At 39.4% G+C, this 11,243-nt stretch overlaps 1 protein-coding gene across 2 annotated transcripts in view; it reads right to left on the bottom strand.

Moving 5' to 3' along the window:
• Positions 1-1,486: 1,486 nt before the first annotated feature.
• The window catches only part of LRRC43 (leucine rich repeat containing 43), a 31,916-nt gene continuing 22,159 nt past the window's right edge, over positions 1,487-11,243 (bottom strand). Inside the window, exons 11-12 of one of the 2 annotated variants that reach the window (XM_072143769.1) lie at positions 10,813-10,903; positions 1,487-2,411 (exon numbers count right to left, since the gene is read on the bottom strand). In XM_072143769.1, the coding sequence (XP_071999870.1) occupies positions 2,308-2,411; positions 10,813-10,903 (195 nt within the window). In that variant the 3' untranslated portion in view covers positions 1,487-2,307. The remainder of the gene's footprint in view (positions 2,412-10,812; positions 10,904-11,243) is intronic. The other variant, XM_072143762.1, reaches the window with a different exon arrangement.

The raw sequence follows: 11,243 nt of genomic DNA, 5'->3' as shown, positions 1-11,243 counted from the left end.
TCCACCGGAGGATCCACCGGTACTCCGGTGGCCCAGTCCGACCCTGTATGGGAGGAGAAAGCATGTCAGCAGATAAAGCACAAGCACTAGAAGTGCTTAACTATCCATCAGGCACCCATGCGCCTGATGCAGCAATGGCTGTTGACTGCATAATGAAGCCAACACCCAACATGTTTGAAGATGGTTTTTATGAAATCAACATAACAGAGTCTATTGGAACCTGTCACCATATAAAAATTACCTTCCTGATTACCGGTTCTCTTTCAGCTATTAAAGTATGCCCAAAACATTTTCTGAGGGTTATAAATCAATATATATATATATTTGGTGGCCTGGATAAAATATAGAAAACATATCCATAACTATCTTTCTAAAAGACATTTGTTCATGACTGTGGCTTCTTGATGATGGTATAGTTGCCAATAAGAACAATACAATTCATAAGACCTTCCATAATACTACAAGACTGATGTAATTAAAAGCAAATAAAAATGTATTTTAACAGCTACTTCTGAATTGCAGAAGTGCGTCACCTCTCATTAATCTGCCTAGCATCAGGTAACTGGAGATTATCTTCCTGGTCATGGATGATCTTGCCTTATCATATGCCTTCCATCCTCTTATGTCCTTCAATGTCCCTGTTTTCCTGTTTTTACTGCATTTCCTCACAATCCTTATCAGGTTTCTCTGTATACTTTGGGATTGTGTATGTTTACTTGGCAAAACAGCTGTTACTGTTCTTGTGCAAACAGGAAACAATGGTAATTTACACTTAGAAGCAACACCCTAAAATGAAAACTTTGATATTGGGCTCTTTCTGATTAATTTGTCCAGTCCACAAAAATCACATCCTTATGGTTTCCTTGTGTACACACATACAAGGATAGTCTGAAAATAAAGTGCCCCCTCATATCATCTCTCTCCTTAGGTATTGGTATTTATGTATGGAGCTCACTATTTCTACATGATTATAAGTGTAAGTCAGTTAGTTTATTTCTATGCCAAGATATGTCATCATTTCATGATCATGGAGGTCTTCTGCAAGGATTCTGCTTCAGTTCTGAGAATAAAGCAGTGTAAGCACCAAAAACCGACTTTGCAGGGGATCTGCAGCAATGCTCAGTTGAAGTGAATGGAGCCACACTGCAATGGCCAGCAAAGCTGGGTACTAGAAGAACCAGTAAAACACTAAGGGTGATGGCACACGTGGCATTTTGAACACGTTTTTGGACCGTTTTTAAGCAGTCCGTCAAAAAACGCATGCTTAAAAACGGGCCAAAACACGTTCAAAATGCCACGTGTGCTTTGACCCCAGATTTCTGGGGAACATAAGTAATAGCATGTAATATCAGTACAAAATAATAATTTTTTTAAGAATAGCCTTTTACACTTCAGTAAGTTGATATGAATACTCTATTATCCAATGTTATTGACGGAAATAAATAAACACTTACACAATAGCACCTTATGTACAATAAACATTGCTATATTATACTTTTTTTGACTCCATACAAGTTTATGTTTCCTTAAAATCATAGCTCTAACCCCATAAAATGAATACTAGAATCTTTACAGTATACGGCCGCATGGGGTTGTGTGTTAGGGTGATGCCACACATGGCGCTTTGAATCGGTTTTTTTAAGCAATCCATTAAAAAACGCATGTGTTTTTGAAAAACACATCTGTTTTTGACAGGTTTTACCAATGACCTTAATTAAAACTGGTCAAAAAGGGATGCGTTTTTTAACGGACTGCTTAAAAACGGACAAAAACCATGTTCAAACGCCATGTGTGGCATCACCCTCAGTTGTTGTTTCTTACATCCCCATTTATTTCTATGGTCTCCCTTCCACAAAAGTTGCTTCCATGAGGCTACAGCCCAGGCTGCAAATTATAGAGCAGGCCCTATTCCCCCTCATCTTTGTAGCAGTCTTTTCCTATTGTCAAGGGCATGTGAGTGGCAGTCACGAACAAGGGACCACGGGCATATTGTTTGTGGCATGATAACACCAGACTTCCAACTGCAGATGGCCTATCAGTTGTATTGTGGAATTGTTAATTAATTTCTTAATTTTTTTTTCTGTAATTGTATAGTGAACATTACGGAACTTGTTATATATGACATATAGTGAAAAAGAACAATGTACAGCTCACTACTGCTGAAGATGATGATATACAAACACACTAGTCCTGCAAAATAGTGCAGGCTTTTTGGCCATTCTGCAAATCAAACACAATAACACCTCCTCTGAGTCAATAAGCATTTCTTGCCAGAAGACCCATTGCTGGGAAACGACAAGACGACTGTTAGCACATGAGCTGAACTTCTATCTCTACGGTGAGTGCTGCTATAGGGGGAGGGAGCTCCTCTTCTGTCGGCTTATTTTCTGTATCTTTTGTTTTTTCTTTTCCTGTTCAGCACAAAAAGGAAGCAGATTACAATAAACACAGGATAAGGGCCCCAAATATGGGGTAACTACAGATTTATTATTAAAGAAAAAAAATAGAATTTGAAGAATATCCAATGGCATCAACCTCTAACTTTTTAAAAAAAAATTCCATTGAAGTAGCTGTTTTTAAAAAGTATGAATGAAAAGACATCTACCAGCAGGATCAAGGATTGTGTGCCCCTTATGGCAGAATCCACTCTTTAGCTTTCTAAGCCCTTGTTTTACAAAACAGTTGACAATTATGCAAATGAGCCAGAGAGCCCAGAGCCCCTAAGACTGATTTGCATAATTTGTAAATCTTTTTGTTAAAACAAGGGCATAAAGAGCTAAAAGAAGAGCAGATCCTGTCAGAGGGGGGCACACACCTGCATGTAAGTGCTCTTGGTTTACAATCCTTGATTCTGGTGCAGTGGCGTAACTACAGCCGTAGCAGCCGTAGCAGCTGCTACGGGGCCCGGGAGGTCTAGGGGCCCGCGCTCCCGAGCAGACTGTGGCACCACTTCGCTTTAGAGATCCACTACAGAGAAGAGAAAGGAGTGTGTTACGGGTCTCCGCGGAACCTCTAGCCCCAGGCAGAGGCAGTGATGTTCCCCTTTCGGGCCGCATATATTTTACTGTGGGGAGCAGCAGAGGAGGCACAGATCCGGCAGTCCACACGCTGGAGTTTCTGCAGCCGCCGCTCCTCCCCAGGGTAGGGGACTCGCCGGATATGCACTGTGTTCTCGGGGCACCATTCACACAGAGGCAGTGAGGTCCGGACTGCTCCCTGCTGTCTGGTCTTGATACGGCGATGCTGAGCCGACGGGGAATGGCAGCAGCAGCAGACACCTAGTCCCGGGGACCAAGGAACAGACGGACTAGGCCAGAGGAGAAGGAAGATCCCAAGACACGATCATCGGCTGCAGAGAGGATACATCTTCTGGTAAGTATATACATATTTATGTGTGTGTGTTTATGTATATGCTGTCTGAGTGTATATGTGTGTGTATATGATGTATGGTGTATATATACTATATGTATGTGTGTATGATGTGTATATACTGTATGTATGTCTGTATATGCTGTATATGTGTGTGTATATATGATGTATGGTGTGTACATATGATGTATGGTGTGTACATACTATATGTATGTGTGTATGATGTGTATACACTGTATGTATGTCTGTATATGCTGTAAATGTGTGTGTATATGATGTATGGTGTGTATATACTATATGTATGTGTATGATGTATATACACTGTATGTATGTCTGTGAATGCTGTATATGTGTGTGTATATGATGTATGGTGTGTATATATTATATGTATGTGTGTATGGTGTGTATATACTGTATGTGTGTCTGTATATGTGTGTTTATATATGATGTATGGTGTATATATATTATATGTATTTGTGTATCATGTGCATATACTGTATGTGTGTCTGTATATGCTGTATATTTGTGTGAATATATGATATATGGTGTGTATATACTGTATGTGTGTCTGTATATGCTGTATATGTGAGTATATATGATGTATGGCATGTATATATTGTATGTATGTGTGTATGATGTGTATACACTGTATGTATGTCTGTATGTGCTGTATATGTGTGTGTATACTATGTATGGTGTGTATATATTATATATATGTGTGTATGGTGTGTATATACTGTATGCGTGTCTGTATATACTGTATATGTGAGTATATATGTGTGTATGGTGTGTATATATTATATGTATGTGTGTATGATGTGTATACACTGTATGTATGTCTGTATGTGCTGTACATGTGTGTGTATACTATGTATGGTGTGTATATATTATATATATATGTGTGTATGGTGTGTATATACTGTATGTGTGTCTGTATATGCGTGTGTATATATGATGTATAGTGTGTGTATACTATATGTATGTGTGTATGTATGATATGTATACACTGTATGTATGTCTGTATATGCTGTATATGAGTTTATATTTTAGTGTGATATGTATATATATTTTTTAAGGGGAAGGGGGGCCCCATGCAGAAATCTGCTATGGGGCCCAACCTCTCCTAGTTACGCCACTGTTCTGGTGGTAGATTTACTACAATCCCTTCAGGACCTATTTTGGACAAGGACACAGCAAATCAAATCTGCCCTGTGTCGCTATAAGTGCTTATAGCTTACGAGCGCTATAACAGATCCAGGGGATTTTTAGACTGTTTTCTTGTGACACATTGGGGCACATTTACTACGGGTCCGTCGGTCGCATTTCCGTTGGTTTTCAAAATTTTTCTATTTGCCCTGAATTGTCGGCTTGCATGCAACACAAATCGGAGGGCGTGGACATCGGATAACCCGGCTGATAAACGGAAAAAACGCAGAATTTAAAAACCAAATTGTGGCGCAAGATCAGCACTCAGATGCACCGGGGTGAAGAAGTTGAACTCCGGCAGACCTCAGCGGGGAAGCGACAGATGCAGGAAATTGGATGCACAATCTTATTGAATCACGGCAGCTCCGGATCCTCGTCGGACATTCCGGATCAGCGGCGTCAATGGGACAGGTAACTAAATGTGCCCCATTTTTCGCATTATTTAGAGGGACAGGCTCAACTTTTAATTTGCTATGAGAGGTCTAAATCATAGCAAGACTTGTCAACAACCCAATTATAAAAAGTACACCCTTCAATGTATGAAAAATGTGTTTTATAGGTCAAAACCAAATGGTGGTCTACAAATTAGAATATTTTTGGACAATACATTCATTTTGGGTGGAAAATTAAACATTTTAATGACAAAAGGCTCCACAAAGTTTGATAGCCAGAGTGTACTGATACCCCATTTGTGGCGGTAAACTGCTGTATGGGCGCACGGGCAGGCATAGAATGGAAGGAGGTGCCATCCAGAGAAGATTTGCCTTGTCAAATTGTACAGGTTATAATTATTTTAATGTCGATATACAGGGGCTTTTTTTTGCCACATGAGATACACTTTTCTGGTACATCATTTTGGGGCATCTATAGCTAATTGATGAGATTTTATTAACTCTGTTTGTGGAGGAAATGAAAATTCAAAATTTTTGGTACGTTTTTTTTTTTTTGCCCGTTAGCCATGCCATAAAAATAATGCGTTATTTTTATTTTATGGCTCACTACAATTACGAAAATACCTCATTTATATGGATTTTTTTCCAATTTTTCTGAATAAAAACTAATTTGGAGAAAAACTTTTACGCCTGAAAAATCTGGTTATAGGCTTATTTTTTGTGAGAAGAGTTTAGTGGTCTTGTTTTGGAGTGTATAACATTGCTTTAGCACTTTTTAAAGCAATTAATAATCTTTTTCAGTTTTTTTTACAGTGTTCACCATGTGGGTCCAATGTTTTATTATACATATTGTTACAGACCCAGCGATACCAAATATGTAGATTTTTATTTTGTTTATTTGTGTTTTTTTATACTTTTTATGGGAATGTGCCCTTTTAGGGGCTTAAATTTTATTTATTTTAATATTTTAAACTTATTTTTGTTTTGTTTTTTTTTACTTTGTACAAACTTGGGTTTTGCTGACGATGTGATATACAGCGTTCTTGAGCCAGTGCCAGAAGCTGGACTTAATAGCATGTTGCAGTGTGGGTAGTCTATTCCCGCAAAGATCTACTGCGTGAAGCGGTTAAGGGTACACAACGCTTCCTGTTTTCAGAAATGGGCCTCATAAACCACTACCAGTATGCTGTCAAGCAGATAAACAGTTTCTAGATCATGTTTCTTTCATGGCTGAGTTTGGTGCCATCATCCAGAAACTCAACTTTAACCCCTAAGGGACGTGGCCCTTTTTCGTTTTTGCATTTTCATTTTTCACTCCCCAACTTCAAAAATCTGTAACTTTTTTTATTTTTCCATGTAAAGAGCTCTGTTTGGGCTTGTTTTCTGGGTAAAAAATTTAACTTCACAGTGATGGTATTTATGATTCCATGCCGTATACTGGGAAGCGGGAAAAAAATTCGTTTTCTTGTGGGCTCGGATTTTACATCTTTCACTGAGCGCCCCAAATCACATGTCTATTTTATTCTTTGGTTCGGTAGGATCACGAGGATACCAAATTTGTACAGGTTTTATAATGTTTTCATACATTTAAAAAGATTAAAACCTTCTGTACAAAAAAAAATTCTTCATTTTTCCATGTTCTGGCACTAATAACTTTTTCATACTTCAGTGTACGGAGCTGTGGGTTGTGTTATTTTTTGCGACTTTTGATGACGTTTTCAATGCTTTTATTTTTAGGACTGTATGGGCTTTTGATCACTTTTTATAGAATTTTTTATATTTTTCAAAATGGCAAAAAAGTGGCATTTTCGACTTTCGCCAATTTCCATTACAGGGTTAAATGCTGGGAAAAATCGCTAATATATTTTGATAGATCGGACATTTTGGGACGCGATGATACCTAATGTATTTCTGATTTTTACTGTTTATTTATATTTATATCAGTTCTAGGGAAAGGGGGGTGATTTAAACTTTTACTTTTTTTACTATTTTTTCAAATTTTTTTACCATTATTTTAGATCCTCCAGGGTAATTTAACCCTGCAGCGTCCGATTGCTAATACTATATACTGCAATACTACAGTATTGCAGTATATAGCTATTTTACAATGATTTTTAATAGCCTGCCCTCTGGTGGCTATTAAAAATCATTGCACCTGGCAAGCCTACGAGTCTCAATGAGACTCTAGGCTGCCATAGCAACCGATGGCCGCCCTCCGATGACATTCCAGGGGGCGGCGATCGGCCATCCAAGATGGCGGCGCCCATGTAAAGGTAAGTTAGGTTACTGGTTAACTGCAAGTTAAAGGCAGGTTAACTGCCGCTATCGGTGCCAGCACCGACCGCGGCAGTGACAGGCGGGTGTTAGCTGTTTTACACAGCCATTACCCGCTGTGTATGGAGAGAGCTCAGCTCGTGAGCTCTCTCCATACACCCCTTGTCGCGCGAGGACGATATAGTTCGTCCTCAGTCGGCAAGGTGTTAAAGTGCAATGTTAATTGGTTGTATAAAGTCAGAGAAGTGGAGCATTTAAAGGGAACCTGTGACCACATTTTTCAGAAATACAGCTAGTGGCCGATTCTCATAGAATCTGACACTCTTCTTTTAGCTAAAAAATCTTTTACCCATAAAATCAGAGTTATAAACTTGCTTGGTATCTAGGGATCTATAGAGTGAGTCGAGGGGCATGGCCTAATGTCATGTGACCAGGGTGTACTTTGCTTATGGAACTTGTGGTTAGCTGGGTTAATATTTCTTCAAAACATTTCTACAATAGGCCCAAGGGCCATTTTTAACCCTTTAATGCTTGTTAAAATATAACTTTTAATTTCTTATCTAAAATTAAATAAACTATGTGCTCTTCTGTTGACTCGGTATTTATTTTAAAGTTATTAGGGGTCTGGGATCAGCCTATTGATAAGTCTATCTTTCTTCTGTCAGTTCAAGCTGTCTTAATTGGTGCTATCCTCTATTGCTCAATTTGGCATATAGGCACACATTCAGCAGTCTGACATGGGATTTTTATAGGGTTGGGGAAGATTTAGGATTGGGGTAGGGTAGTTCACATCATTCATTCCACCAATTCACCCATTCCCCCCTTTTTTTTGCCTCCTCTATTCCCTTTGGAATCTGTGTTTCTTCTGGTCCTCTTAATCTAAAACCAGGCTGGTTCACTGGTCGGCTGGTCTCGTTCCCTGGTTTAAAAACCTAGCGTCGCTAAGTCCTAAACACCTCCCTGTGACATCTTGCGCTAGACTTAAGGAGATCTGGCCAATGAAGTCCCCGGACGTAGGACCATCAATTACAATGAAGGGGCTTTCTGAGGCAGGGAAAGCTTGACTTTAGTGTTAAACTCTCCACCTCCTTGACTTAATAAAACCAATTTACATCTCACTTCAAAGTTTATTTTTTTTAGATGATGCCAAAACACAAGGCCATGAAAGAAACATGATATAGAACCTGGTCATTTGCTTCACAACATATTGGTAGTGTTTCATTAGGCCAATATCTGATGACAAATTCCCTTTAGTACCATTATTTATGGGTATATTACAATTATTTTTATATTGCATGTAGTAATATATAGCAAAATATAAAAAACAGCAGGACTCCAAGGATTTCAGTGTCAAAAGTTAAGGTGCTTTATTCACCCAGTGTCCACAGCAACATTTTGGCTAAAAAGGACAAGAGTCTTTCTCAAACATTGGCTTCTGTCCCTCGTAGCTGAAGCGTTCCCGTGGACACTGGGTAAATAGACAACCTTAACTTTTGTCACTGAAATCCTTGGAGTGTTGCTGGGTTTTTTTTTGCTTGTTATTCATTTGATAGATCTTATCTATTCCTGAGCCAGTGCTGCTTTCTGCTTTATATGTGAAAAAGTGTGGGGTGTAATTTAGGATGATAGGTATCTGTAGATCTGTTGTTTGGCATTTCCCCTACATTCAATGGAGAAGCAATGGAGGACATAGGGATTGGGCAACAGTCAGTTTTTTAGTTATCCAATGATAATTTCGGCATTGCACAACTCTAACACTATGGCCTAGGCCAGGGATAATGCAATTGAAATGAATGGGGTACCCCAGCACCCAGGCTCTGATCACTTGATTCCCTGCATGGTTTTCAAGTAGTAATTATTGTATTGAGTTGATGGGATGCACTTTAATGACCTGGAAGAAATTACTGATACCCCAGGCTTATCAGCAAATGGTACTGGAGTACATACGCATGTGACGGGGGACACCTAGGCACCACAAAAACGCTGGACCGCATCCTGCTGAATAAATATGTAAAGTGAAGCAAAACACGTGCGGGTGTTGTCCACCTGTGGTCTATTTATGCCTGTATATGTATTTTGAATGTGTCGCTTGTCCTCTGTTATTCCTCTGGGTAAAGCACAATACTTGTTTGTAACCTTGACTTGTTTTGAGGACTATACCTTCCATACCTCTATACTGGTTTACTATGATTTATTTAGGAAATAACTGCTCTTAGCTATAACAAAATTGACTGCCTCTGCCTCTGTCTCTGACCATCTCTTTCAGAGGCTGTCTCTGTCTCTGACTCTCACTTTGTCTGGGGAGATTTATCAGAAGTGTCTGAGAGTGTCTGAAAACTGCTCTACTTGGCCATGGCAAACAGAGCTCAAGTTTCTTTTTTTGCACAAATGTTTATAAAATTACAGATGATCTCTTTCGGCGGCTGTCTCTGGCCGTCTCTTTCGGCGGCTGTCTCTGGCCGTCTCTTTCGGCGGCTGTCTCTGGCCGTCTCTTTCGGCGGCTGTCTCTGGCCGTCTCTTTCGGCGGCTGTCTCTGGCCGTCTCTTTCGGCGGCTGTCTCTGGCCGTCTCTTTCGGCTGTCTGAGAACTGCTCTACTTGGCCATGGCAAACAGAGCTCAAGTTTAATTTTTTGCACAAATGTTTACAAAATTACAGCTGATCTCTGATTGGTTTCCATGGGCAACTGGAACAGTTTTACCTCAGACTTTTCTGATAAATTTCCCCCTATCTCTGTATCCCTATACATGTTACCTCACATTTAAGCATCTTATACTTATTGCCTGTAGTAACCAATCAAAGCTCAGACCTCATATAAATGACCTGTGGCGGAATAGCAACCAATCACGGCTCAGCTTCTAACTACCACAGTAGCAGCAGCAGACAATGGGTCCTGTATATGATGGTTAACCCCTTAGTGACCGCCAATACAGATTTCTCTGTTGTTTACTAAGGGGCTTAGGGACTTAGTGGCCACTGATGTTGTAGAAGTTGCCTGGTTGTCTTTCTTAGATTAGCAGGGTAGAGTAGGAAGAAAGCACAAAGTAAAGTAAAACAATGATTATTCTCAATAAAATCAATGGGGGCTTCTGGCTCTGTTTTTTTTGTCTCCTCGCAACACTCAATTCCACTAAAAATATAGGGCATGTCAGTAAAAAATCTGTGTTGAAAAGATCTGACAATGTATTTTGGCCTGGAATTTGATTTGAACATACCCTTTAAGTCTCATTTACAACAATCTTTAAATCAGTCTCAGATATTGTGGGGTGTGGCAGGGGCATGGCACCCTCACAAATTTGGCACGGATTAGATGTTGCCTATTGAATACTGTTAAGCAGTTTTTCGTTTTTTTCCATATAGATATGTACTGATTTTTTTTTTGTTCACAATATCTTGAGTACAAAAAGAAGAACATTACAGTTTGACCTGCGGATCAAAGCAAATATTGTATAACTTCATATGATTAAGAAAGAGAAAAAATCAAGAAATACAAAAAGAGATTTACTGTAGGTCATTTTCTGACACATACCATTATATAGATTGCACATCTAATATAAATCTATCACAGATTACCTAATAAAGATGGAGATGTCTTTAGAGTTTCCAAATTTTCTTTATCACTTTTCAACTTGCGCTCCTTTGATTTGTTGCTGTTTTGAGGGCTCTGAAAAAAAAACAGTTGTTTTCACAATTCTAAGATTTTACATAGGCAATGGAAGAGGATGAGAGGAAGGGATGTAAGGGAATAATTCTATATTATAATCAGGGCTATGCAGTCAGCAAGCCAAGCTTCCGACCCCTCAGGTTCCCTAACCTCGACTCCAACTCCCCACTCCAGTGACCAAAATGGTCAGTGACTCCGACTCCACAATCCTATTTTTCCTGGTCACTCTAGAAGTGCTGAGATAAATGCAGGCTTTCTTTTCCAGTGACTAATTCCTCATATCTGTATCAGAGGAGCTTCACTACCGAGCATGTACAGTCCTATGAGCATGTCCATTCCT

This window comes from Engystomops pustulosus, chromosome 1 (assembly GCF_040894005.1).
Source record: "Engystomops pustulosus chromosome 1, aEngPut4.maternal, whole genome shotgun sequence".
Classification (NCBI taxonomy): Eukaryota; Metazoa; Chordata; class Amphibia; order Anura; family Leptodactylidae; genus Engystomops; species Engystomops pustulosus.
Note: the sequence above shows the minus strand (reverse complement) of the source record. Positions and strands in the feature narration are given on the sequence as shown.